At 39.6% G+C, this 24758-nt stretch overlaps 7 protein-coding genes, 2 long non-coding RNA genes, 1 other non-coding gene and 2 pseudogenes across 12 annotated transcripts; 8 read left to right on the top strand and 4 right to left on the bottom strand.

Moving 5' to 3' along the window:
* LOC104704504 lies at positions 277-1029 on the top strand. Its single transcript, XM_010420581.2, has one exon. It carries the CDS (start codon positions 355-357, stop codon positions 1027-1029), a length of 675 nt encoding a protein of 224 aa, XP_010418883.1. The 5' UTR covers positions 277-354.
* Positions 2143-3045, top strand: LOC104776602. The gene has a single exon (XM_010500700.2). It carries the CDS (start codon positions 2180-2182, stop codon positions 2933-2935), a length of 756 nt encoding a protein of 251 aa, XP_010499002.1. The 5' UTR covers positions 2143-2179; the 3' UTR covers positions 2936-3045.
* LOC109132191 lies at positions 4447-4825 on the top strand. Its single transcript, XR_002037441.1, has 3 exons — positions 4447-4474; positions 4542-4658; positions 4741-4825. It is a non-coding gene; the product is annotated as an uncharacterized LOC109132191 (long non-coding RNA).
* LOC104776591 (protein ELC-like) lies at positions 5470-7053 on the top strand. The gene has a single exon (XM_010500690.2). It carries the CDS (start codon positions 5549-5551, stop codon positions 6749-6751), a length of 1203 nt encoding a protein of 400 aa, XP_010498992.1. The 5' UTR covers positions 5470-5548; the 3' UTR covers positions 6752-7053.
* Positions 7845-9273, bottom strand: LOC104776581 (nascent polypeptide-associated complex subunit alpha-like protein 1). The gene is made up of 4 exons (XM_010500681.2): positions 9115-9273; positions 8780-8864; positions 8471-8601; positions 7845-8363 (listed from the first exon to the last, which is right to left on the bottom strand). The coding sequence occupies exons 1-4, from the start codon at positions 9169-9171 to the stop codon at positions 8022-8024; spliced, it is 615 nt and encodes a 204-aa protein (XP_010498983.1). The 5' UTR covers positions 9172-9273; the 3' UTR covers positions 7845-8021.
* On the bottom strand, positions 9415-9486 carry TRNAK-UUU. The gene has a single exon. It is a non-coding gene; the product is annotated as a tRNA-Lys (tRNA).
* On the top strand, positions 9585-14111 carry LOC104776571 (actin-related protein 5-like). 2 transcript variants are annotated; one of them, XM_010500671.2, is made up of 11 exons: positions 9585-9795; positions 9899-9969; positions 10256-10380; positions 10634-10678; positions 10778-10880; positions 11008-11117; positions 11220-11329; positions 11423-11513; positions 11603-12046; positions 12120-12247; positions 13198-14111. In XM_010500671.2, the coding sequence occupies exons 1-11, from the start codon at positions 9695-9697 to the stop codon at positions 14045-14047; spliced, it is 2178 nt and encodes a 725-aa protein (XP_010498973.1). In that variant the 5' UTR covers positions 9585-9694; the 3' UTR covers positions 14048-14111. The 2 variants fall into 2 exon arrangements, with proteins under 2 accessions (XP_010498973.1, XP_019101357.1); XM_019245812.1 differs by lacking the exons at positions 11603-12046; positions 12120-12247 and adding exons at positions 12462-12905; positions 12979-13106 and having other exon boundaries at positions 9587-9795.
* On the top strand, positions 14205-15072 carry LOC104776560 (50S ribosomal protein L10, chloroplastic-like). Its single transcript, XM_010500660.2, has one exon. It carries the CDS (start codon positions 14355-14357, stop codon positions 14871-14873), a length of 519 nt encoding a protein of 172 aa, XP_010498962.1. The 5' UTR covers positions 14205-14354; the 3' UTR covers positions 14874-15072.
* On the bottom strand, positions 15614-18406 carry LOC104776550 (ankyrin repeat-containing protein ITN1-like). Its single transcript, XM_010500650.2, has 4 exons — positions 18203-18406; positions 17213-17719; positions 16691-17100; positions 15614-16613 (listed from the first exon to the last, which is right to left on the bottom strand). Exons 1-4 carry the CDS (start codon positions 18225-18227, stop codon positions 15783-15785), a joined length of 1773 nt encoding a protein of 590 aa, XP_010498952.1. The 5' UTR covers positions 18228-18406; the 3' UTR covers positions 15614-15782.
* LOC104776542 lies at positions 18599-19878 on the top strand. 2 transcript variants are annotated; one of them, XR_766129.2, is made up of 3 exons: positions 18599-18773; positions 18874-18956; positions 19174-19878. It is a non-coding gene; the product is annotated as an uncharacterized LOC104776542 (long non-coding RNA). The 2 variants fall into 2 exon arrangements; XR_766130.2 differs by having other exon boundaries at positions 18874-18924; positions 19174-19877.
* On the top strand, positions 20654-22252 carry LOC104704486 (annotated as a pseudogene).
* Positions 22825-24597, bottom strand: LOC104776531 (annotated as a pseudogene).

The following is a 24758-nucleotide window of genomic DNA, read 5'->3' as shown; positions in this document are numbered from 1 at the left end:
TAACATTAACTATATTGATCTGAAATTATTTCCCTTAATTCAAATTTTGAGATCTTTATAAAATAATCAATTATCTAGGATTGGGTTAAGCTGAACGGTCACAAACACTATGCACGACGTCACACAGACCTGGCCTGACGATATGGAAAAAAGCTAGCCCTGGCTAGTGGCTACATGCATCTGAACCGTCCAATTTTAATTGCATCTATTTTCACAAAGATCAACGGTGATAATAACATTGAGTACGACACTAAAAGATAACCACTGCTACAATTTAAGTAGCCTCCCTCCGTCAGAGAGCAGTTTTTGTTTTATTCTTCACTCATTCAGAAGAGAAAGTTAATTGCAAAATCAATGGCTCCGAGAATCAGAAGCATCGGGAGTTACGCTACTCAGGAAAAATACTCTGTCGATTTCTTCGGAGAAGAGTTCACCGTAACCGTGACGCCGGATCCTTCCGTCATCGGCCAATGGATCCACGACGTACTCTTTCACAACCGCTTCTCCTCTCACCCTCTCGTCGTTGGCGTCGGCGTTCAGTGGACACCGCATGGTTATTACTCTGACTCCGATTCTTCATCAGGCGGTTACTACGATCCTCCGGCGGATACTCTTCAGCTCTGCGTTGGGAATCGATGTATCATCATCCAGCTCTCTCACTGTCACCAGGTTCCCAACGTCCTTCACAGTTTCCTCGCGGATCCAAACTACACGTTCGTCGGTGTGTGGAACAGCCAAGACGCGAGAAAGCTAGAGCGGTCTAGGCATCAGTTAGAGATTCGTGATCTCTTGGATTTGAGGAAGTACGTTGAAGATTCGAGAGGACAGATGAGGAGCTTGAGGCGTTGTTCGTTTAAGGTGATTGTTGAGGAGTGTTTGGGTTACCGAGGAGTGAAGCTAGATCGTCGGGTGAGTATGAGTGATTGGAGTGAGTACGACCTTTGTGACCGTCAGGTTCTTCAGGCGTCGGTAGATGCTTTTGTTTGTTTCAAGCTCGGTGTTAAGGGCTTCTCCATCAATAGATATTAATATAAGTTTCTTACAATGAAAATTATCCAATTATTATTATTTAATTTGATGAGCTTCTTAGATGGTGTAATAACTCTCTCCAAAGTTTCTAAAACCTCTTATTTAAGAAACTTTAAACCATATTTAAGAAACTCAAACAATTTTATATTAATAATTTTTCTCTCTCTACTCTATAAAATTTATGTTAAGATACTTTAATGGAGATGATGTAAGTATCGTCTTTGGGAAGTTTGAGTAAACATGTTCATTGAGAAATCTCTAATAATAAGCTTTTTGAATCTTTCTTTTGTTAATGTGAGTGAAAAGAAACTGTTTTTTTTCATTAGTATTATTTTTCCTTTTTTTTTTTTAAGACGGTGGTTTATTTATTTCTTCCATATTGAATAATTAAAAAAAAATACAAATTTGTTTAGTTACAAAATTGGTAAATACTGTCCGTTTTTAATCCTGGTATTAGCTGTTAGCAAACAACCAAAGCTGGAAATTATCCTTTTTAAGAAAAAAAAAAAAAAAGTAAAATAATATAATAATAAAATATTACATTTTTAATAATATCTTCATTAAATATTATTTAACAAATAAAAAACAATACATAATTTAACAAATATAAGGCATCTCAAATTAATTCTCACCCGTCCGATTTTAAACACAACACAATGCCTTAAAAGATCAACGGTGATAAATTACCAAATAATATAAAAAAGCGGCGCAAATTAATTGAGAAAAACCCTCGTCAAAGTTGTCTGTCGTCGTAGGGTATTCCGACGGCTACACACAGAACCTTGATTTCAATTTCCATATCTATTTATATCAAAATCTTTCAAAACAAATCAAAACCATTTGTTTGGAGAGGAGATATTCAGTAAATTATGTGCTTTTTGGTGTGTATTCTTTACCATGTGACAGACGTGCATCACAATTATCGACCGTCCGATTTCGACTGTACAAAAAGATCAACGGTGAAAAAATTCGTGTACGTACGAAGACCAAAAAGCACTGTGTAAAAACATAGCACCCAAGCCTTTTGGACGATAGCGAGAAAATAAAAACAAACCGCTTCTCTTTTCTTTTCTCCTTCTCCCTCACTACTCACTCGTCTCAAACAAGAAAAAAAGAAAAGAAAAAAAAAAAAAGCAAAGAAGACAACTCCATGGCAGCTCCGACGATAAGAACCGTCGCAAGTTACCTCACTCACCAAGAGCACTCCGTCGATTTCTTTGGAGAAGAGTTCATCGTCACCGTAACGCCGGATTCCTCCGTCATCAGCCGATGGATTCGCGACGCCCTCTTCAACACCCGTTTCTCCTCTCACCCTCTCGTCGTTGGCGTCGGCGTCCAGTGGACACCGTTAACTTACTACTCCGATCCTCCGCCGAGTGGTTACTACGCCGCCGATCCTCTTCCGGGCAGTTACTACGCCGATCCTCCGCCGGGCTGTTACTACGCCGCCGATCCTCCGCCTTCTGGTAGATCCTACTCGGATAGTCCAGCGGATACACTCCAGTTATGCGTGGGTAACAAATGTCTCATCATCCAGTTAGGTTACTGTGAGCAAGTCCCCAACAGTCTCCGCAGTTTCTTGAAGGATCCAGAAACAACGTTCGTAGGCGTCTGGAACAGTCAAGACGCAAGGAAGCTGGCTATATGTTGTCACCAGTTGGAGATCGGACAACTTCTGGACATAAGGCGGTACGTGAATGATTCGTGGGGAAGGAGCATGAGGGGTTGTTCTTTTGAAGAGATTGTCGAGGAAGTTATGGGTTATCAAGGAGTGAGGCTAGATCCGGAGATAAGCATGAGTGATTGGACTGCTTACGACCTTGACGATGATCAGATCCTTCAGGCTTCACTTGATGCTTACGTTTGCCATCAGCTTGGTGTTTGGGCTCGTCTTTGGGAAGCTTGAAAAAAAAAAGTATCAACATGAATAAATTGTGACTTCAGGATCGCTTGAAACTTTGCTTTGTTTTTTTTTTTTTTGTTGACTATGCTTTGAATCTTCTTTTTTTGTTAGGATGTGAGAAAAATAAAGGGTTTTTAGTAATAAAACCCCTCAATTATATATTTAATGATTAAACCCCTCAACTTTAATTCTATTAATAAACGTCTACAGTGTCGTTAAAACTGGATGATTACGGTTAAGTCAAAACGCAGAGTTTTCCAAAAAACGGAAAACGATATGTAAACTCTTAAACAACACAAATTGTGAATAAAAACAACAAGATGTTTTGATACCCAGTTTTAAAATCCCTAAACTCACCTAAGTTTTAAAGTCCCCAAATTGAAAAAAAAAACCTACATTGACGATTCTTAGTTTAGAGTGATGGCTTTTATCGATTCTATCAGTTTTGAGGAATAAACTGGTGATCGACAAGAGAGAAGATTTAGGCTTGGAGGTTGGTAATGGTCTTGCATTATCTTCAGATCAAGAGAAGGGACTGATATATGCTATAAAAAATGTTCTACCTTACGCAGAGCATAGAATGTGTGCTAGGCACATCTTTGCTAATTTACAGAAAGGATACAAGCAGATGGGACCATTACATAAGTTGTTCTGGAAGTGTGCACGCGCCTACAATGAAACGGTTTTTTGGAAACAACTTGAAAAGATGAAAAACATAAAACTTGAAGCTTATGAGGAAGTGAAGAGAAGTGTCAGTTCTAATCGGTCTAGGTATGAAACAATCTCCTCTCTTAATTATCTTTGGTTTTGTCTTCATTTTTTCTCAAGTTTTGGATGGTTTGACTATGCAATTATTACTTGTTTGTTTCTCGTTTTGGTTGATCTGAAGGAATATTTTTTTCTTATTGTAGGGCATTTTTCAGTGATATAGTAAAGTCGGCTGCAGTAGAAAACAATATCAGCGAATCATACAATGCTGTTTTGAAAGATGCTCGAGAAAAACCAGTGATTGCATTATTAGAGGACATAAGGCGACATATTATGGCTAGTAACCTGGTTAAGATCAAGGAGATGCAGGATGTTAAAGGCCTGATCACACCCAAGCCGATTGCTATTATGGAAAAGCGGAAAAAGAGTTTGAAGTGGTGTCATCCGCTTTCAAATGGAAGAGGCATTTATGAGGTGGATCATGGAAAAAATAAGTATGTTGTTCATGTTCGAGATAAGACTTCTTGCACTTGCAGAGAGTATGATGTGAGTGGGATTCTTTGTTGTCATATTATGTCTGCGATGTGGGCTGAATATAAAGGGACAAGGCTGCCAGAAACTGTAATTTTAGACTGGTATTCAGTCGAGAAGTGGAGGCTTTGTTACAACTCGCTTTTGTTTCCTTTGAATGGGATGGAATTATGGGAAACACATAGTGATATTGTTGTTATGCCTCCTCCAGACAGGATAATGCGAGGAAGACCAAAAAACAATGACCGAGTCAAAGATCCAAACGAAGAAACTTCTTTTCAGAATTCTCAAAAAGCTATAGTGGTACATCTCATACATCTCTCTATCTAATATGGTGGTTAGACTTACCAAAAATTATTTTATTATGTAGACATGTAGTAATTGTGGACAAACAGGACATAACAAACGAACATGTCAAATAGAGCCAGTTCCTAAACCACCTAAGCCGCCTTCAGAATTTCCTTCTTATCATGCCAAAGTTATTGTGGTAAGATTATAATTCTCTGTTTTAGTGTATGCCAAAGATTTCTTAGCAAAAAGATTTGTAATTCATGCATTTAATCTTGTAGAAATGTAGCAATTGTCAACAAACAGGACACAACAAGCGCAAATGTCATCTTGAGCCAGTGTCTAAGCCACCCAATCTGCCTCTAGAAAGACCTTCAAAGAGACAAAAGACCACCCCATGAATTCAGCTTGTCATATAAAGTCTTGTTTTTCTGGATTTTTTTTGTTGCATCATGTTTACTTTTAATGTTTCTCTCGATTAGTAGTTTTGTTTTAATAGTTTTTATGTTCCAGTAGTATATTTGGATATATAATGGTATTTTGGATTTTTATCATAATTCTTGACTTATATAAATAACATGTCGTTTTTTAGTTTTTTCAAAACACAACGTTCTAATTTAACTATGACTTAACAAAATTGAAGTTGAGGGGTTTAATCATTAAATATATAGTTGAGGGGTTTTTTTACGATCCATCTTTAGTTGAGGGGTTTTATTACTAAAAACCCAAAAATAAACTGTTTTTGTTTCACTCGTTAATTCCTTGACTAGGATGGATTTAATTATCCCTTTGATCACAAAATGTATTACTCTTTCATATGATCAGTGTCACAAAATTTAATCTTTGCATTAGGTTTTACGGTTTAGTTAGTTTTTGATCTCCCCTAATAACCATTATTTGATCTTCACTACTGTATGCAAAAGTTGAATAAAAAAAAAAAACAAAAGGGCCGGATTAAGGACAAAAGAGTAAATAGCTTATAAAGACGCGTCATAATAAAACATTATTGCTTCTTCTTCTAAAATCTCCTCCACTTTTGTCGTCGGCATCTTCGTTTTGGACTACCACCGCCGGCACCGTATAACTCCGATGGTTCCTTCGCCGTCGAATCCGCAGCAGATTCAGCAATTCCTCTCCTCTGCGCTATCCCAGCGCGGCCCATCATCCGTCCCCTACGAAGAGTCCGCCAAGTGGTTGATCCGGCAACATCTACTTAACCTAATCTCTTCTTACCCTTCCTTAGAGCCCAAGACGGCATCGTTTATGCACAACGATGGCCGGTCCGTCAATCTCCTCCAAGCAGATGGTACGATCCCTATGCCTTTTCATGGAGTCACCTACAACATCCCTGTCATCATATGGCTCCTTGAGTCTTATCCTCGTCATCCTCCTTGCGTCTATGTGAATCCCACCGCCGATATGATCATCAAGCGACCTCACGCACATGTCACTCCTTCTGGTCTCGTCTCTCATCCTTATCTCCAGAATTGGATTCACCCTAGCTCCAATCTCGTGGATCTCGTTTCCGATCTCAGCGCTGCTTTTGCTCGTGATCCGCCTCTTTACTCACGACGCCGTCCTCAGCCGCCGCCACCGTCTCCTCCTACGGGATACGATGCTTCTCTCACACGACCTACTTCGGCTGATCAGTCTTTGCCTAGACCGTTCCTGCCATCACCGTACGGCGGAGGAGGAGGAGGAGGTAGGGTGCAAGTGCAGCACGTTCACCATCAGCAGCAATCAGATGATGCTGCGGAGGTTTTCAAGAGAAACGCGATTAATAAGATGGTGGAGATGGTACACAGCGATTTGGTTTCGATGAGGAGAGCAGGAGAAGCTGAAGCTGAGGCGTTACTGAGTTTGCAATCTGGGTTGAAAAGAAGAGATGAAGAGGTCAACAGAGGATTGAAGGAGATGGTTGATGAGAAAGAAACACTTGAACAGCAATTACAGGTTATCTCCATGAATACTGATATCCTAGATTCGTGGGTTAGAGAGAACCAAGGCAAAACCAAGAACGTAGTTGATATAGATGTGGATACTGCCTTTGAGGTTGGTGATACACTGTCTAAGCAGATGTTAGACTGTACTGCTTCGGATTTAGCCATAGAAGATACTATTTATTCCTTGGATAAGTCGTTTCAAGATGGAGTTCTGCCGTTTGATCAATATTTGAGGAATGTGAGGTTGTTGTCGAGGGAACAGTTCTTCCACCGAGCCACCGGTTCTAAAATCAGGGCAGCACAGATGGAGGCTCACGTTGCAGCTATCGCAGGTAGGTTACATTCATGAATGTAAGGTCAGTGTTCTTGTATGCGGGGGATTCTGTGTCACAATGCTGGTTTATGTAGTCTAAGATCAACATCTTTGAGGAGAATTCTGTTGGCTATAGTGTGATTCTGCCTCTTTTAAGATTGAATTAAATGTCTATAGACTATAAATACACACCTACACTTGTGTGCACATACAGATTTGAATAGATCAAGCCTGAGAATTATCTCCTTTTGTGATCTGTGACTATTTTTGTTTTTTTTTTTGGGATCTTTGTGATGAACATTATATTATCTAATGAATCAATTGGTTTGAGAATGTTACTGTATTGGAACTCCTTTGACAGACTCTTTTTTCTACTCCATTAGAAACTTTTGGTTTAGTTTATTCATCATTCAAAAGGAAACTAAAGAGTAGACGTAATATACCTTGTTGAATTGAACCCAGTGGCTCCATCATTAAACCTTGTCAAGTCTTCTTACTTGCAATTGAGCAACAGTCTTAAACCTGGTTTTCCTCATAACTTTGGGTGCCTTTGTTGTCTTGAATACAACCAGTTTCCTTCTTTATTGCCTCTCCTTAGTTAGTCTCTTCGCTTGAGGAGTCTATGAACTGCCACTTCTAGCACTCGACAGTTTGTGCAGTGTATTTGTCAATTAACCTAAGTGGTTTCCGCTACACGCACTAAACCAATTAGATTAAGAAACAAAAAGTTCTAACAAAACAAATCATAATGCTGAGATGAATAAAGCCTTGATACATTGAGGGAAGTATCTGGAGTTGTTTTCCTCCATTTCATCTATTGAGAGAGATGAAGAGTTTAACTTAAACTGTTTAAGGAAAGGGTTTTAGACTAAAACTTTTAGTGTGCTTTGGTTGAAGTGAAGAGGTCTCTCTCTTGTCCTTTGGGGTTTGTTCATTAAACAGACTCACCTATTACGGAAAGAGCTAATAGAGCATGATTGGGTCGAGCTCAATTCAGGGTCCGACTAGGACTAAACTATTAGCCTTCAACTTCGTTTAGCACATCGACTCGAAGATCAATAAACCCTCAGATATGAAGAGTAGAAAACTTGCTTTCCCGCGGACTGATTTGTCATAAGCTCAAAAACTATAACCGCAAACACTTAATAAAATAAACTGAAATTCAATAGCTTATATAGGGTTTATACTGATACAACATTCAAAATCTCTTCGAAGAAAACATTGAAACCAAAAATTCCCAAATCCTCTGGGCAATCTCTGGCACATAACTCAAGCTAAACCACGTCTAAGTAGAAAAGATTCTGGTTTAGGTGGTAAGCTCCATGATGGCAGAGACGATATCTCCATCTGCAGCCTTGAGAGCCTTCACAGCCATAGGCTTAGACACTCCAGCTTGGGTCATCACCAACTCAATGTCCTTTGGCTCAACACCTTCGTCGTCAACCTCCTCATCATCTTGAACCACTGCAGCGCTCGACGACGACTCACCCTTTGAAATCACGTTGCTGAGATCCGGAGCCTTGAATTGCTCTGCCGCCTGTGACTGGAGCTGAGAGCTCAAATCCTCGATCTTCGCCTCTCCGAAGATCACATATGTGTCTGATGCCGGGCTCTTGAACACATCAGGTTTTGATATGACAAACAAGATCTGTGTTCCACAAAGCAATGTATGTAGATCAATCAATACATTTTGAATGAGTGGAATCACCAAAAATTAAGATTGATTGAATGTCCAAGAGAGAAAAAAACACCAACATTCTTGCTCTTTTTGACGGTGACTCTGCTAACACCAGCGATGGGTTTCATGCCGAGCTTCAGCATAGCTTTACGACTCTTCTTCTCACTTCTGCTTTGTTTTGACTTACCTCCTGCCTCTCCATCTCCTCCTGTTTTACCAATCACAGCTCAATAATGAATCAACAACGCAATGATTATCATTCCTACATATTTAAACTAACATAAACTAATCTGAGATACTAGGATCAATACTAATATAGATTAATTAGGATCAATGAAATGTACAAAGCTTAAAAGTGAAAGAACCAAGAACACAAGAAGACATACCCTCAGCCTCGTCATCATCCTTGTCATCGTCATCGGAGTCATCGTCTTCGTTATCATCATCGTCCTCAACTTCGGGCTTATCGAGCTATAACAACAAATCATACATAAGCTATAAGTCAAACAATTATTGAAAGAAATGGGGAAAAATACAAATTTTAGATCTATAAAAGTCTTACAAGCTCCTATATTATCATAGACGACACATATATAAACAACAACGATCTGAGCAGGAACAAATCAAGAATCTGAATTCAATAGTTTAATAATTCACAGACTTGAGAATAAGCAAGAACAAATGAATGATAGATAAGTAAAAAAAAGATAATCTCAATTACATCGATCTTTTGTTCCTCCAATTTGGCGGCGAGGATCTCTTTCTCTTCGGTAGTCATGGTGAGTGTGTTTGTTGTATATTGAAAGTGAAGTGAGAGATTCGTGATCCGTGCGGAAACTCTAAAACCCTAGAAAACGTTACGGTGGAGAAGACAAGTGTTAGATATTTGCAAAGAAAAATCAAAAAAGGCCCAAGACTTATATGAATTGTACTATTACTACACCTTGTCCGTTGGGCTTATCAGTTAAAAAAGTTGGTCGGAAGCACAAAAAAGACGGCACANAAAAAAAAAAAGAAAAAACGCCGTCTGTGGGGATCGAACCCACGGCCACGTGGTTAAAAGCCACGCGCTCTACCACTGAGCTAAGACGGCTTACGTTTAATATATCTTAAACGTCTTATTTATTTATTTGCTTAAAATCTCCGTCTGTTCTATGAAGTTTTAATTAATAATTCCACGTCACGGAGCTCCGTTTGTGTCTCCTTCTTCTTTCTTTCGCTCACCGGAGCACTAGGTGGCCTAATTCAGTCGATGAATTGACGACGACGGGGACCAAATCAACACAGAAGGAAGAGGAAGCATGTCGTTCGTTTCGAGGATACGTAGGCAGACTGATTACAATACCTATCCACCTTCGATTCCCATTGTTATCGATAATGGCGCCTCTTACTTCCGTATCGGGTACTTTTTTCTCCATAAACCCTAGAATTCCTTCTTAATCGCTGAACCCAATTGATACAGTTCGTGTTAATTTTTTTGAAATTCCTCTTGCGTTTTAAAATAGGTGGGCAGGAGAAACTGAGCCTCGTGTTGTTTTCCGCAATATCGTGCAAAGGCCACGCCACAAAGCTACAGGTCTCTTGATTTATTTCTACTTCCCCACCATTATCTGTGTTTTGGTTGTATGCCTCTTAATTGCTTCATTTACTGGATCGCTGCTGCTAGAGTTAGCCAATGAAGTCTAAGATATGTTTCAAAGTAGTAGAGCTGAGCTGCTTGAAGTTTTTGGCTGTGCTTTAGAGATATATTATATATATATATATATATATATATGACTATGCTTTTATCTTATTCTGCTTTCAATTTGCTCTGCTTCTAAATTCTTATCTCCATGTGTAATGTTGTCTTCTCCCCGGTACAGGTGAAACTGTTACTGTTGTTGGCGACCTGGATCCTGGATTGATGAAGTACTTTGATTGCACTCGCTCAGGACCACGTTCGCCTTTTGACAGCAATGTTGTTTATCAGTTTGAGATCATGGAATATGTAAGGATTCTTTTACTCCTTTATTCAATAAAAGAACTGTATTTTATGTATGATTTGTAAGGTCTTCTGTTCCAGGGCTTTCTTGCGCCCATCATGTATTTTTGTGAGCTTTTGCTCTTTACAATTATTGCATTTTGGTTGGCTTGTTTAACTGTTATATCTTATTCCAAGTTCTTTGATGTTTATGCTCATTAAATAATGCAATCTCTGAAGATTCCGTGGCACTTTTCTAATTTTGTATTCTGCTTTTTAGATTCTTGACTTCGCCTTTGATCGTTTGGGTGCTAATGGATCAAGGGTATGTCCTAGTTCTCTTTTTTCATCTTGATTTTGAGGTTTATCATACTACCTGTCAGATTTTTGTCTCTTCATTTAACGTCATTTGATGGCAGTACAGATTGATCATCCAATCCTAATCACAGAATGTGCATGCAACCCAGTTCAATCTCGAAGCAAAATGGCAGAACTGCTATTTGAGACTTATGGAGTGCCTGCAGTTGGTATGAATCTGAGTTATTAGCTTAAATTATGAATTTGATTGTCTTCTTGAAATAAATGTTTGATAGTTAACTATGGAACCTTTTGTGTGTTGCTTTCATTAATTTATTAACTCTGATGTTGTCACAGCATTTGGAGTCGATGCTGCTTTCAGCTATAAGTACAATCAACTACATGGAATTTGTAAAGAAGATGGAATTGTTCTCTGTCCTGGATTCACTACAACACACGCCATTCCTGTATGTATCTATGACTACTGTGAATTCCTGATAACACTAGTCATTAGTCTGATAATGCTTGTATGTCTTATTAATATGGTACATGGTTTCATTGGTTATCAGTTTGTCGACGGAGAACCTGTTTATAAAGGGTCCTGCCGCACAAACATTGGTGGATATCATGTAACTGATTATTTAAAGCAGCTTCTGTCACTTAAGTATCCTTTTCATTCGTAAGTGCCTCCACAGGATCTATCTTTTTAATGCGATTGCTCACATTTCAAGAATTGATATGTTTTTTTTCGCCATGCTCAATTTCACAAAAGGTCTAGGTTTACATGGGAGAAGGCCGAAGATTTAAAATTGGAACACTGTTATATCGCACCGGACTATGCTTCTGAAGTTCGGTTATTCCAGGTAAGTTCATATCTATATATTTCTCACGTTTCCTATTTTAGGCAGTTTGTGACTCTAGTAAACTCAATTTATGTGATCATATTGACCAGGAAGGAACAAAAGAAGCTGAAGAGAAAACAAGGTTTTGGCAGCTTCCATGGATACCTCCTCCCACCGAAGTTCCTCCATCAGAAGAAGAGATTGCAAGGAAGGCAGCTATAAGAGAAAAACAAGGTCAAAGGCTGAGAGAAATGGCTGAAGCAAAGAAATTGTCCAAGATAAATGAAATGGAGAGTGAACTGAGCAGCTTGCGTTTCCTTGTGAAACAACTTGACCAGGTTGACGAGGACGACATTCCAACCTTTTTGTCAGACACCGGTTATGCGTCCAGGCAAGAGCTAGAATCTACTATTTTGAAAGTGACACAGTCGCTAAGAAAAGCAAGGGGTGAGCCGATGAATGAACCGTCTGAGGGTGAAGAGAACACTGATTCTCTTAATAATGAAAAGTATCCTCTTATGAATATCCCGGATGATATGCTTACTCCTGAGCAGGTTTGTTTCCAGATTAGTGAGAAATCCTTTACTCAGGTGAGAGTCGGGTATAATTTTCATATTCTGCTTGCAGCTTAAGGACAAGAAGAGGCAAATGTTTCTGAAATCAACAACAGAGGGCCGGCTACGAGCTAGACAAAAGCGTAATGAGGAGGAACTCGAAAAAGAGAGAAGAAATCAATTAGAGGAGGAAAGACGTCGGTATGTATACTAATTCAGTAGTCAATGTTAGAAAGGAAAACAAAGGAGCAAATATATAACCCTTTTGTTATTATCTGTCTTCNTATATCGCACCGGACTATGCTTCTGAAGTTCGGTTATTCCAGGTAAGTTCATATCTATATATTTCTCACGTTTCCTATTTTAGGCAGTTTGTGACTCTAGTAAACTCAATTTATGTGATCATATTGACCAGGAAGGAACAAAAGAAGCTGAAGAGAAAACAAGGTATTGGCAGCTTCCATGGATACCTCCTCCCACCGAAGTTCCTCCATCAGAAGAAGAGATTGCAAGGAAGGCAGCTATAAGAGAAAAACAAGGTCAAAGGCTGAGAGAAATGGCTGAAGCAAAGAAATTGTCCAAGATAAATGAAATGGAGAGTGAACTGAGCAGCTTGCGTTTCCTTGTGAAACAACTTGACCAGGTTGACGAGGACGACATTCCAACCTTTTTGTCAGACACCGGTTATGCGTCCAGGCAAGAGCTAGAATCTACTATTTTGAAAGTGACACAGTCGCTAAGAAAAGCAAGGGGTGAGCCGATGAATGAACCGTCTGAGGGTGAAGAGAACACTGATTCTCTTAATAATGAAAAGTATCCTCTTATGAATATCCCGGATGATATGCTTACTCCTGAGCAGGTTTGTTTCCAGATTAGTGAGAAATCCTTTACTCAGGTGAGAGTCGGGTATAATTTTCATATTCTGCTTGCAGCTTAAGGACAAGAAGAGGCAAATGTTTCTGAAATCAACAACAGAGGGCCGGCTACGAGCTAGACAAAAGCGTAATGAGGAGGAACTCGAAAAAGAGAGAAGAAATCAATTAGAGGAGGAAAGACGTCGGTATGTATACTAATTCAGTAGTCAATGTTAGAAAGGAAAACAAAGGAGCAAATATATAACCCTTTTGTTATTATCTGTCTTCTGGTTGTAGTGAGAACCCAGAATTTTACTTAGAGGAGATGCGAGCTCAGTACAAGGAAGTGTTGGAGAGAGTTGAGCAGAAGAAACGTCTGAAAACAAATGGGTCCAGTAACGGGAATAATAAGTCTGGAGGTGTTGGACGAGGCGAGCGACTAAGCGCTGCACAGAGAGAAAGAATGCGTCTGCTGACAACAGCAGCCTTCGATAGAGGGAAAGGCGAGGATACATTTGGTGCTAAAGATGAAGATTGGCAGCTATACAAACTTATGAGCAAGGATAATGACGATGATGATGAACAACCTGATTCAGACGAGGCTGAGTTGGCTCGTTTAACATCTAGACTTCAGGAAATTGACCCAACATTTGTGCAGAAAGTAGAGGGAGAGAGTCTGACATCAGGGGAGGTACCACCACGCGTACGTCAGTTAACAGAGGAAGATTACAAGATAGTGATTGGTATTGAAAGATTCCGTTGTCCTGAGATCCTGTTTCATCCAAACCTTGTTGGCATTGAGCAAGTAGGCTTAGACGAGATGGCCGGTGCATCGATCAGAAGACTACCGCACGAGGAGACAGAGTTAATAGAGGAGAGGCTAACGAGTTCGATACTAATGACTGGCGGGTGTAGCCTTCTCCCGGGGATGAAGGAGCGATTGGAATGTGGGATTAGGATGATAAGACCATGCGGATCCCCCATAGTAGTTGTTCGAGCTATGGATCCAGTGCTTGATGCATGGCGTGGAGCATCTGCGTTTGCGGCCAAGTTGAACTTCTTGAGTAACGCCTTTACTAAGATGGATTACGAGGAGAAAGGTGAAGATTGGCTTCGAAAATATCAAATTCGATACAATAATTTGTGATTTCTCCTCTTGTTATAGGATTAATTATGGATTTCCTATATGATTAGTAACTGATTAAGCTTTAGCTCTCTCTTGTTATTTGCTTAATGTTTTAAATCGTTTGGACAAATACCAAAATTTATAAATCATCACAAAATTAGAAGCCCAACACAAAAAAGCCCAATTTGACCACTGGTGTGTGTAAGTCGTCTCCGACGATACACTCAGAGAAGTAAAGAACCCTAGCTTTTCTCATTTCGAATCTCGAGCTCAGTTTCTTCTGGATCGAAACCATCGCGTCGTTTGGAATTAGCTCTCTATTGGATCGATGTCTAGCCTCAGAAGAGCTCTACTGGTTGCGGGAAAGACGAAGATAAACCTAGAGAACTGCCATTTCATAACAGGAATCAACTACAACGGACTCAGCGTGAAGCAATTACAAGAGCTCCGTGGAATCCTCCGTGAACACACAAACACGAAGCTCCTCGTCGCGAAGAACACTTTGGTGTACAAAGCCTTAGAAGGAACGAAATGGGAATCTCTGAAGCCATGTATGAAAGGTATGAACGCTTGGATCTTCGTTCAGTCAGAAGACATCCCTGCTGCTTTGAAGACCTTCGTCAATTTCCAGAAAGAGAAGAAGCTCTTCGATAACAACTTAGGCGGTGCCGTCTTCGAGGAGAAACTCTACGCTCCTCAAGATTACAAGGTCATTGAGACTATGCCGTCTCGATCCGATGTTTATAATATGATGCTTGGTTCTTTGCATTGGCCGGCGTTGGATCTCGTCAATACGTTGCAGGCACCACCGGCGTCAGAGAATGAGACTGTTGCTTCTGTTTCTTAGATCGGAAAAAAATTGCTTTAGTTATCAGTCCCTTTTGTGTTTGTGCTTCCGGATTAAAACTTAGTGTTCTATCATAAATAATTTATGGAATTCTCATACCAATTTGTTGTGGATTTACTCCATTTTGATTTTGAGCTTCGATTTCAGAATCAGTGTTTTGTGGTTTTTGTTGGAGTGGATTGAGCTTTTGCTTATCTTATTTTCTTGGACTTGAAATCCTCTTTTGCAGCTACCCTACTAAAGACTGATACTGCTTAATCCAACAAGTTTCAGATAAGTATTTCTAAACCCTTTGATCTCCTTGAAATGTGTTGGCTTTTGGATATCTTGAAACTCCTACTACAATTGGTGTATTGAGTTCACTTCCATGGCCTTTTTCTACAAGTTCCCATATAGTTTATATTCCCCTTTTAAACCCAAACTGGTAAGCCTCATATCATTCTGTGCTTTTTGGATCATTTGGGACTAATCAAATACTGTGACTCTGTTATCCCACACCATTCTCTGTTACTTGTGCTGCGATTACATTTCACTCTCAGTCTAAGAGAAGTGACTTTATGTGGTGGTGTTAAGTTTGAACTTGAATTCTTTCCTCTGCAAGCTTGAGATCTGTAACAAATACTGAAGTAAACATCCCCAAATCTTGGTTCAAAATCAGTATCCACCTCAAGTTAATAGAGTTGTGCAGCTGAAATAATTTCATGAATATAAATGATTCCCCAACCAAAGAACGAACCTCATCTTGCAAACACACCACACTTCTCATTTGATGGTTGCAAATTTCAATGAGCCGTGTAAACCTTTAAAATTGACTAAGTGTTTGCCATTTGATGGTCAGGCTTTATACACTATATCGTCTAGCTCTTCACCAAATACAATATATTAACATGATTTTTTTGTTAATGCATCTTAGATTGCGAAAATGGGATCGACTTCCGAGTTAGAGAAATCTGAATGATGCCATGAGTTGGACCCGCTCCTGCGTGCACTCTTCACCTTCTTCCTCATCGACCTTGTCCTCTTCGACTTCACCACGTAATAAGTCATGGTTCCAAGAACACCAGCCATTATCACTCCCCCAACCACCGTCACCAGCTCAGCTGCCCACCGGTTCTTACGCCCAACCACTATGTATGATGATGCAAGAAATGCTACAGATGTACACATCGATGCCAACCACATGAGTTTGTTGATCACTTCCACTACCCTCTTCTCAGCTTTTGTCTCTCCTCTCACCAATGTGATCTGGACCACCACAACAGCCAGAGAAGTAAACAACGCGATTGCGTTGAAGATGAAGAAGATCTTGAATGATGCTCGGCCCACCACAACTGCTGATCCGTCATTGTTGTCTCCTCCCGGCACTGTGAATATAGCAGCAAAAGCAACAGTTGCAAACAATACAGCCACAACAGTTACCGAATTGGTTGCATTGTTGATCCCTTCTCTGTGGAGTTTCCTGAGTTCCTTGGAAATGTTGTGCACATTTTTGTTCGTCCTTTTTGTCTGTTCCAGCTGGATATGTACATCGTTCTTGATTTGGGTGACAGTGCTTCTCAGCTCGTCCCTTGGCTGGTTCAGCTCATTCGCCCTAAGAGCCCCGCTACGAGCAAGACACTCTTTTATGTATGAAGATTCTTCTGAGAGTGGAAGCCCTTCTGCTATGTCAAGCGCTGTCTTGTGTTCCCGGGTTAAAGCATTGGCGTTAGTATCAGGGAGTGACAACAATAGTTCTACAATCTGCAAAGACATGCCAAAATGTGAACACCCAATCAAAAATCTCAAAATGAATCAAACCCTCGGGAGCCGATGCATACCTCTGCCCGTCTTTTCCTGGTGGCAACATGTAAAGCTGTGTTACAAGACTTGTCAGGTTGCATAACAATAGCAGGATCTGCATCGAGCAGCAGTTTCACCACTTCGGCGTTCTGCCCTTTAACAGCCATGTGAAGTGCAGTTTGTCCTTTCTTGTCAACCCGTCTTGCTAGCTGAGGATCCTTGGAGAGAAGAGCTTTTATGACCTCCACATGACCTTGCCTTGCAGCTAGATGCAAGGCGTTTTTATGGTTAGACCGGGAAATCTCTAGCAAATTCCCAGCTTTGGATAAGAGCTGGTTCACAACTTCTGTATGGCCTCTCATAGCTGCAGACACAAGCGGAGTTGCATTCGATGGGCCAAATGTATGACTAAGCGTTGAATCATGATCTAGCAAGACCTCAACAATAGCTGCAAGAAACAACCATTTTTTTATTCACATACTCTAGTTTACATAAAGAAGAAAAAGTTTATGAAACTTCATTTTATTAAAAGCAAATCTAAGAGTTTGCGAGAGTATTACCATGATGACCTTGTATGGCAGCAATATGAAGTGGGTCATATCCAGAACGGTTCTTCTTAGCAATACTCTCTCTACTCGAATACTTCAAAAGCTCTTTGACGACATCAAGATGCCCTTTATCCGCAGCAGTGAAGAGCGCAGTCTCCCCTAACTCGTTCACCTCATTCACAATCGAAGCTCGGATCTCAGCAACTTCAGCATCAAACTCTTCCCCACTAAGAATCCCTTCCATCTGAGAGTTAATATCCTTGAGAATCTGCTGCACAGCAGCCAAATCGCCACGTTGAGCAGCTAAGTGAAGCTCGGTGTCGTTGTGGCGACCAGTGACTTGCTTAACATACTTTTTCTTGCCAGCTTGATCCATCCTCTTGCCTGAATTAGACAAAACCAAAGCTGGTGCAGTTGCGGTTGCAGATGGTGAAGGTGTTGGTGAAGGATCTATCATAGGATTTAGATTCTCACTTGACTGTAAAATCATTCCCCCTTTCTCCATATCTCCTCTTTCTCCTGAAAACATCAAGATTCACCAAACAAACATGGAAGGTCAATTCAACTATACCCAGATCTGGAATTAATATACACACACATCTATCTAAAATTGTGAGACTCTATAAACTGATTAACTGAAAATTCAATTATTCCGTCAAATCAAGTTTATATCATTATGGATAAAAAATATTACAAAAATTCATGTGAAACATATGAGTGGTTCGGTAATACACAGACAAGACGAGGGACCATGAAGATCACATGTCCTTGAAGATTCTCTCCGACAATTATGCAATCATACAATTAAATCAGCTAAGAGAAACATTTATACTTGTTCTGCCTAAAAACTGTGACTAGGAAAAGTGTTTTCCAGCCTAACAAAAATTCAATAACCCAAAATCGAATCAAAAAGTTCTAGATCGTATATGGAAAAGACGGCTAAGAAAAGTCAAGAGGTGTGTATATAATATGAGCAACAGTAACAATAGAATTATTGGTTACCATCTACAAAGGATGAGGCAGCCATGATGAGTGAAGAAGCTCGAAGGTGTTGCTGCTTGCTGCTGGTTGTGTGTGTGTGTGTATGTATATTGAGATGTAGTAATTGGGGGAAGGAGAGAGAAGCGAAATGGGAAAGTAGGGAGGGAGAAGGGTTAGATAGAAAAAGCAAAAAGGAGACTCATCTTCGTGTGGTCAATCGCATGACTAAAATATGTGTATGCCTATGTAATACAGTAGTCCTTTTCTTTTACTACTTTTTTTTGTCATTCTTTTTTTTGTATTTACAAAAACCAATCATCTAACTTTATCTAATTTATTGAACAACCCTCTACCGAATTATAAGTTCGCAAAAGTTTCCCCCAACTTCTCTCTTTATTATGAGAATAGCTAGGAACATTTCGAGGTAGTCATAAGACTCTTTTTAACACCATAGCTTTTGTTAGTATATGGCAAGTGGTGTTAGCACCAAGATGGTTTTTCAAAATTTCTGTATATCACACAAGATTTTCGTATTCTGTTTAGAAAATATTATCTTCATTACTATTGACGAATCCTCTGGTAGACAAAAGAGGTAGTTAAATCATTTGGCATTTGCATCTCAAACCCAAATCACGTTCCTGTCTTTTCATGCGCATGAGCTTAAAACTCACCAATGTTTTTGTATGTGACAGGTGGAGATGGAGCAGAAGGCTAAGGCTCTCCATGATGATATAACAAAACATGTGAGTATATATCTGGAAAAAAAAACATAAAGGTTAGAGCAGACTCTGTGTTTTGGTGCTGCATTCTCACACGTTCTTGTGTAAATTTCTTGGAAAAATCGGTGGATTGCAAGGCAGCTTAACATTCTCAAGAGAATATCATTTTAAGAAAGATAACAGTTATCTTTTAACACATTCTCATATAATTTGACATCATGACATTTGAAACACCTTAACTCTTTCCCTTTTGTTGGACTGATTCTACATTAGAGGAGTATCTAGAGCAGAGAGAACTTCTTGAAAAACCTTCAGAGCAGGAGAGATTATTAAGATAGAAACTCCGAGGATCATCGAAGACTCTCTCTTTTAGTTCTTCTCCTTCGAATAATTTTTTTTTCTGCAACTCTTGTTCCTAGACGGGGAAGAAGAAGAAGACAGCAAAAGAGATACTCTTATGACCACAAAATCACAGCTCAGAAACTCCGCCGATTCAACTCCTAATCCTCCTTCTCCGCCTCGCTTCTTTCTGCTTCTCCCTCGCCTCCGCCGTCGTTATGCTCACCAATTCCCGCGGCTCCGTTCTCCTCATTGGTACCATCTCGACGCTTCCAGGTTCGACTCTCTTCAAAACCATGGGTGAATCTGTCTGAAAATTGAGATCAATTGCGTTGTATTCGGTGTTTAACTTATTGTTGATGTAGATCTGGTTTATACTGCAGATCTGGAAATAAGGAGATGAAGAAATATCAAACGCTTCTTCCCAAATTCGATGGATAAGATGATGGTAGAGCCTCAGCGAAGGTGGTGTATGGAGAGGTGCAGAAGAGAGAACGGTGGAGCCTCATCGAAAGTGGAGAGATTGAACAAAATTCTCAGCCTGAATCTGGTGGCGCGTGGAACAGGGGGAGAAAGGTGGATCTTGGAGAAAATAATTTGATTTTAAATTTTTTTTTTTTTTTATAATTTGTAATTCATAATTTTTTTGATTTGTACAATAATTTTTTCAGATTAATCATTGATGATTATTTTAGTTTATTTTAATTCAATTTCAGAATTAATATTATTATTAAAAAAAAATAATTTTATATATTATTAGCTACAAGTTTAGTTGTATCTAATCCGTAGCAAGTAAAGACGAATTGAGATGAAGGGATCAGTTTGTTTGTGACGAGTAAATAATTACTAATTGTTTTTGTAACAAATCTGTAACAATTTTTTTCTTTTTGTCTACCGAAAACAAGTTATTCCTACATATTTTTTTTGTAACTATACAACTTATTTTTACTAGTGGCTGCAGCATTTTCAGAAGGAAGATGATCGATACTTGCTGTTGTACAACTTACTTTTATGTTCTTTTTTGGCTGAATGGAAAGTTTTCTCTTCCATTAGAAACTCGATCGGCTAATTATCTTGAAGTTCTTCTTTTGGGAACTTAGTAGCTTTTGCAGAAACCGGCGAAGCTAACTTGTTTTTTAACATGATGGTCATGTACGTATTTGTAAGTGACATGGTGACATGTTCTGCTCTTTAACAAGAGTTGCCTTGTTGGAAACAAGAGGAGGCTACTTAAACTGCCAAACTTTGAAAACCCTAAAATTTGTAAACGATAACTTTAACCCTTTTTGTTTCTGGGCAAGGGGATGAAACCATTTTCTAGAAGATTTTCTAGGGTTTGCTCTATTTCTCTGTTTTTATTAGTCTCGGCACTTACCTCCCTATTGGTGAGCTAGGTGGGTTTGAATAAGAAGATATGGACAAGATCAGTGGGTTTTCTGATGATGAATTGATCGTGAAGATCTTATCATTTCTTCCAACAAAAGATGCGGCAAGCACAAGCATTTTGTCGAAGCAATGGAAGTTTCTTTGGATGCGGGTGCCAAAACTCGAATTCGTTGAAAAAAGTATGTATCCTGAAGGATTCTACTATACATACATCTTCTAAGAAGATGAGGATGAGGATCACAGAAGAAAGTATTCTACCGAGTTGGGAAAAAGCCATATGATGCGGCGTTTTATTGACAGGAATCTGCCATTACATAGCTCTCCGGTCATCGAGAGCTTGCGTCTCAAGCTTTTCACTGATGTATTTCAACATGAAGATATCAAACTGTGGGTTGAAATTGCAATCTCTCGTTGCATTGAGGAGCTAAGCGTTACTTTTACTCGTTTCAGGCGAAAACCTGTTGCAGTACTCATGCCGAGTAGCTTGTATACTTGCAAATCACTTGTGAAGTTGAAACTTAAGGACCGCATTCTCGTGGATGTTCCTCATGCTTGTTGCCTCCCCTCCTTGAAAATTTTGCACCTTCGATGTGTGATATACGCAAATGGAGAATCTCTTCAACGGCTTTTATCTAATTCCTCTGTTCTTGAAGATCTTGTTCTGGAACTATATCCACGTGACAATGTGAGAAAGTTTTCTGTTATCATCCCGTCATTGCTTAGCTTATCCTTTGCGATGTCTGGTCAGTGTACTTCTGATGGGTATATCATAGATACTCCTTCTTTGAAGTATTTCAAAGCTTTTGATTATAGTCATACTACTTCCACATGTTTTCTAGTGAAAAATATGCCTAAGCTCGAGGAGGCACAAGTATGGGCTGGTCACAATATCAAGAGGCTTCTCCAACCTATCACATCTGTCAAGCGTCTTTCATTGAAGGTAGGAGACAAGGACATTGCAGAGGTGGTAATTTGAATCCATTGATAATCATAATATTCTCGTCTTCAATTATCTCACTATGTATATATCACGACTTAGATTAACACTAAATCGTTCTTTTGTACGTACGTATACTGGTATACAGGCTGTATTTGGTGATGATATTGTCTTTAATAAGCTTGAGCATCTGTATTTTCGTACATATAATAGATTTTGGTCCAAGTTACTATTCCAATTGCTCAATGCTTCTCCCAAACTACGAGACTTCACTTTCAATGTAAGTTTCTTCGATAAACTTTTTTTTTTGGGGTCTGATTCACAGTATCGTTTGATCTAACTCTCATTTTTTTTTTTAAACTCCACAAGGATCATCTTACTAAAGATGGTACTATGGGTGCACCGGTTTGCTGGAACCAACTAAATAGTGTTCCTCAATGTTTGTTGTCGAGTCTCCAGACTTTCAAGTGGTTAGGTTTCCATAGATCGGCAGAAGTGAAAGATCTGGCGACATATATCTTGAGAAATTCTTGCTTATTGAAGACTGCAACAATCTTTGTCAGACGAAAATTACAAAGGAATCATGAGTTGGAGACGGAGATGAAATTTTGTTTCCGTGGTTCACCCACATGCAAACTCGTATTCACTGAACACTGGGACTGTAGTGAAAAACATCTTTGGCACCCTTGAATTACTGAAGTTTTTGTTGCATTTGATTTAGATGGTTTTATCGAGGAATTACACACGCATATTTAACCAAATGTTGAAGTTGCTAACCAAGAATGATGAAAAAAACGACACATAAAAATGTAGTCAACCTGCTAACTTAAACTATAATGATAAGAGCAAGAGTCATAAGTACATGATTCATAATCTTATAAGCTAAATCAGCAAAGGAAAGAGAATAGCGTGAAGCGCGAAGCAAAGGAAAGAGAATAGCGTAAAGAGATTAGATTAAGGCAACACATTTATATTTGTTAGTTATATAGTCTTTACAATGAACAAAAACAGCGTGAAGCTTGTCTATGTACCGTCTTCTCAAACTGGTTGCTACCAAACAATACGAAGCGTTAGCATTAGCTTACCCTCGCTGCGTGGACCTCGTCCCCGGAAGTGGCCCCTCATGGCCATAGAAAACGCTGCTGGAGAAGTTTTGCTGTACAAACTGCATCATTAACATTATACTGAGTAGTGTACGCAAATTTATTATTCTTTTTGAACAGTTACTACACAAGTCTCTACAAACAATGACTACATGAATCTCTACAAGTAAATCCACAAATCTCTTATTCTTAGAACCAATGGAAAAGTTACAGAATCCACAGAAAACAAATAATTACAAGGCAATATTCCAGCATCCTAGTTTACGTCAACTTAAATGAGACTAAACTTGAAAGTACAAAGAGTCACCAAACTCTTTTATGTACAGAAGAAAAAGGTGATCATCTTATCACCTATCAGAATTTAGAAATAACAATGAACAGAGCAAATCACATACTAGCTACCAACTCGTCAGCCAGACAACCATCTTCTAGTGCAACATGTTTCAGATCAATGATAAATTGATCTCGAAGAAACCCAAAACTGAAAGTTCCATTTTCATACAACCAGACCCGCCCTTCACCTCTGAGAAAACCACTACCATTGCCTGCTTCTCCTTGCAACACCAGATCGTAACTAGACTTCATGTACAACATTCCAGATACAACATTCTCGTGAACTTCAGCGAGAGGACTGACATGGATTCGACTATTCAACAGCAGCTCTTCCTCAGCTGAAAAGGGTGATCTGATGACAACGTGATTGGGTGTCCAGAACACAGGAGGAGTGTGCCTTGATAAAGACAAGTCCTCTACTTTTCTGCATATAATGCCTCCAACTTCATCGTATTTGACCAAATACAACTCCATGTTCCTTCCCTCACAAAAACCCTGCCGAGTTCATAAATCACAATTTACACAACGGAGACAAACAATGAAAAGATTGTTCTTTTCAATCATTTAACTACCACTAGTAAAAAGCCAAACGTTTACATTCCCTATACCTTACGAAACCAACCTCAAACATTATCAATGATAATATGAATAAACGAGTTTCAAATTGAGACCTTCCATAAGCCTTGTAATGGTTTAGTAGGCGTGGGTGAGCAATCAGCAACTTTGATAAAGTGTTCTGGTTCCCACTTAGTCCTCGACGCTCGCCTCTCCTTCTCTTTCCTCCTCTGTCTCCTTCTCTCACCGCCTGGACTCGTCTTATTCGCAAATTGAGTATACATCTCCGAGAAATCAGGGGAGGAGATCACATCATCACTCTCGTCCCCTGAACTCTTCTGCTCTTCTCTAAGATAATTGCGATTCATTCCCCATGAAATTCACATCCACAGGGACGAGATTGCCACTCGAAGAAGCTTCAAAATCATCCCAAGATCTGAGATTACAACCACCAACGAGATCCAAGAAGTTCTCAGATCGTCCCTCCGGAGAGATCCCCATCAAGAGAAACGGGGTCTTCTTAACCTGATAAGTATCATCCCCGGTGGACAAAACTCTAGATCCCAATACAAAAGAAGGACCCCAATCGAAGAAAACAAGCGGCGGCGACGAAGCGGCGGGATTTGATCTGCCGCAGAGTCGCCAGAATCCAATTAGATTATCCAATCCCTTGAGGGTCTTGTAAAGGAGTCTATAAGCGACCTGGCCGTTTCCCCATTTCTGGATCTTAGTCTTCTTCCCCCATCTCCGATCGCACATAGCGTGCCAGATTTTGCCGTCTTCTTGACAAAGCGAGGCGAAGCGTTTCGATGTGCAGGCGAAGCTGGAGATCTCTGTTGGTGTGAGGAATGATAGGATTCGGAGCTGGAGATCCTCTGGGATTTCGCAGAACGGAAGTGCAAATGTAGCCATCTTTTTTTTTTTTTCTTTTCTAAGACGAAACTGTTGTCGGAAAATTATCAGAAAGAGAGACTTTGGGAGATTAAACAAGCCAAGGAACAGGCAAAACACATCTAATCTCTCTCTTCATGTGTTCTGGTTCTAATCGCATATTCGAATCTGTGTTCCAGTTTTTTCCCATTATTTATAAAATTAACCTCTAACTTTATCTATTTAACGAAATAGCCCTCTATCGAATTATGGTTTCACAAAATTCCTCGTTGACGCTGGCCTATATTATCGGGATATCATTGGTTCCTAACTTC

The sequence above is a fragment of the Camelina sativa genome, chromosome 1 (genome assembly GCF_000633955.1).
Source record: "Camelina sativa cultivar DH55 chromosome 1, Cs, whole genome shotgun sequence".
Taxonomy (NCBI): Eukaryota; Viridiplantae; Streptophyta; class Magnoliopsida; order Brassicales; family Brassicaceae; genus Camelina; species Camelina sativa.
The sequence above is the reverse complement of the archived record's forward strand: the minus strand, read 5'-3'. Positions and strand labels throughout refer to the sequence as shown.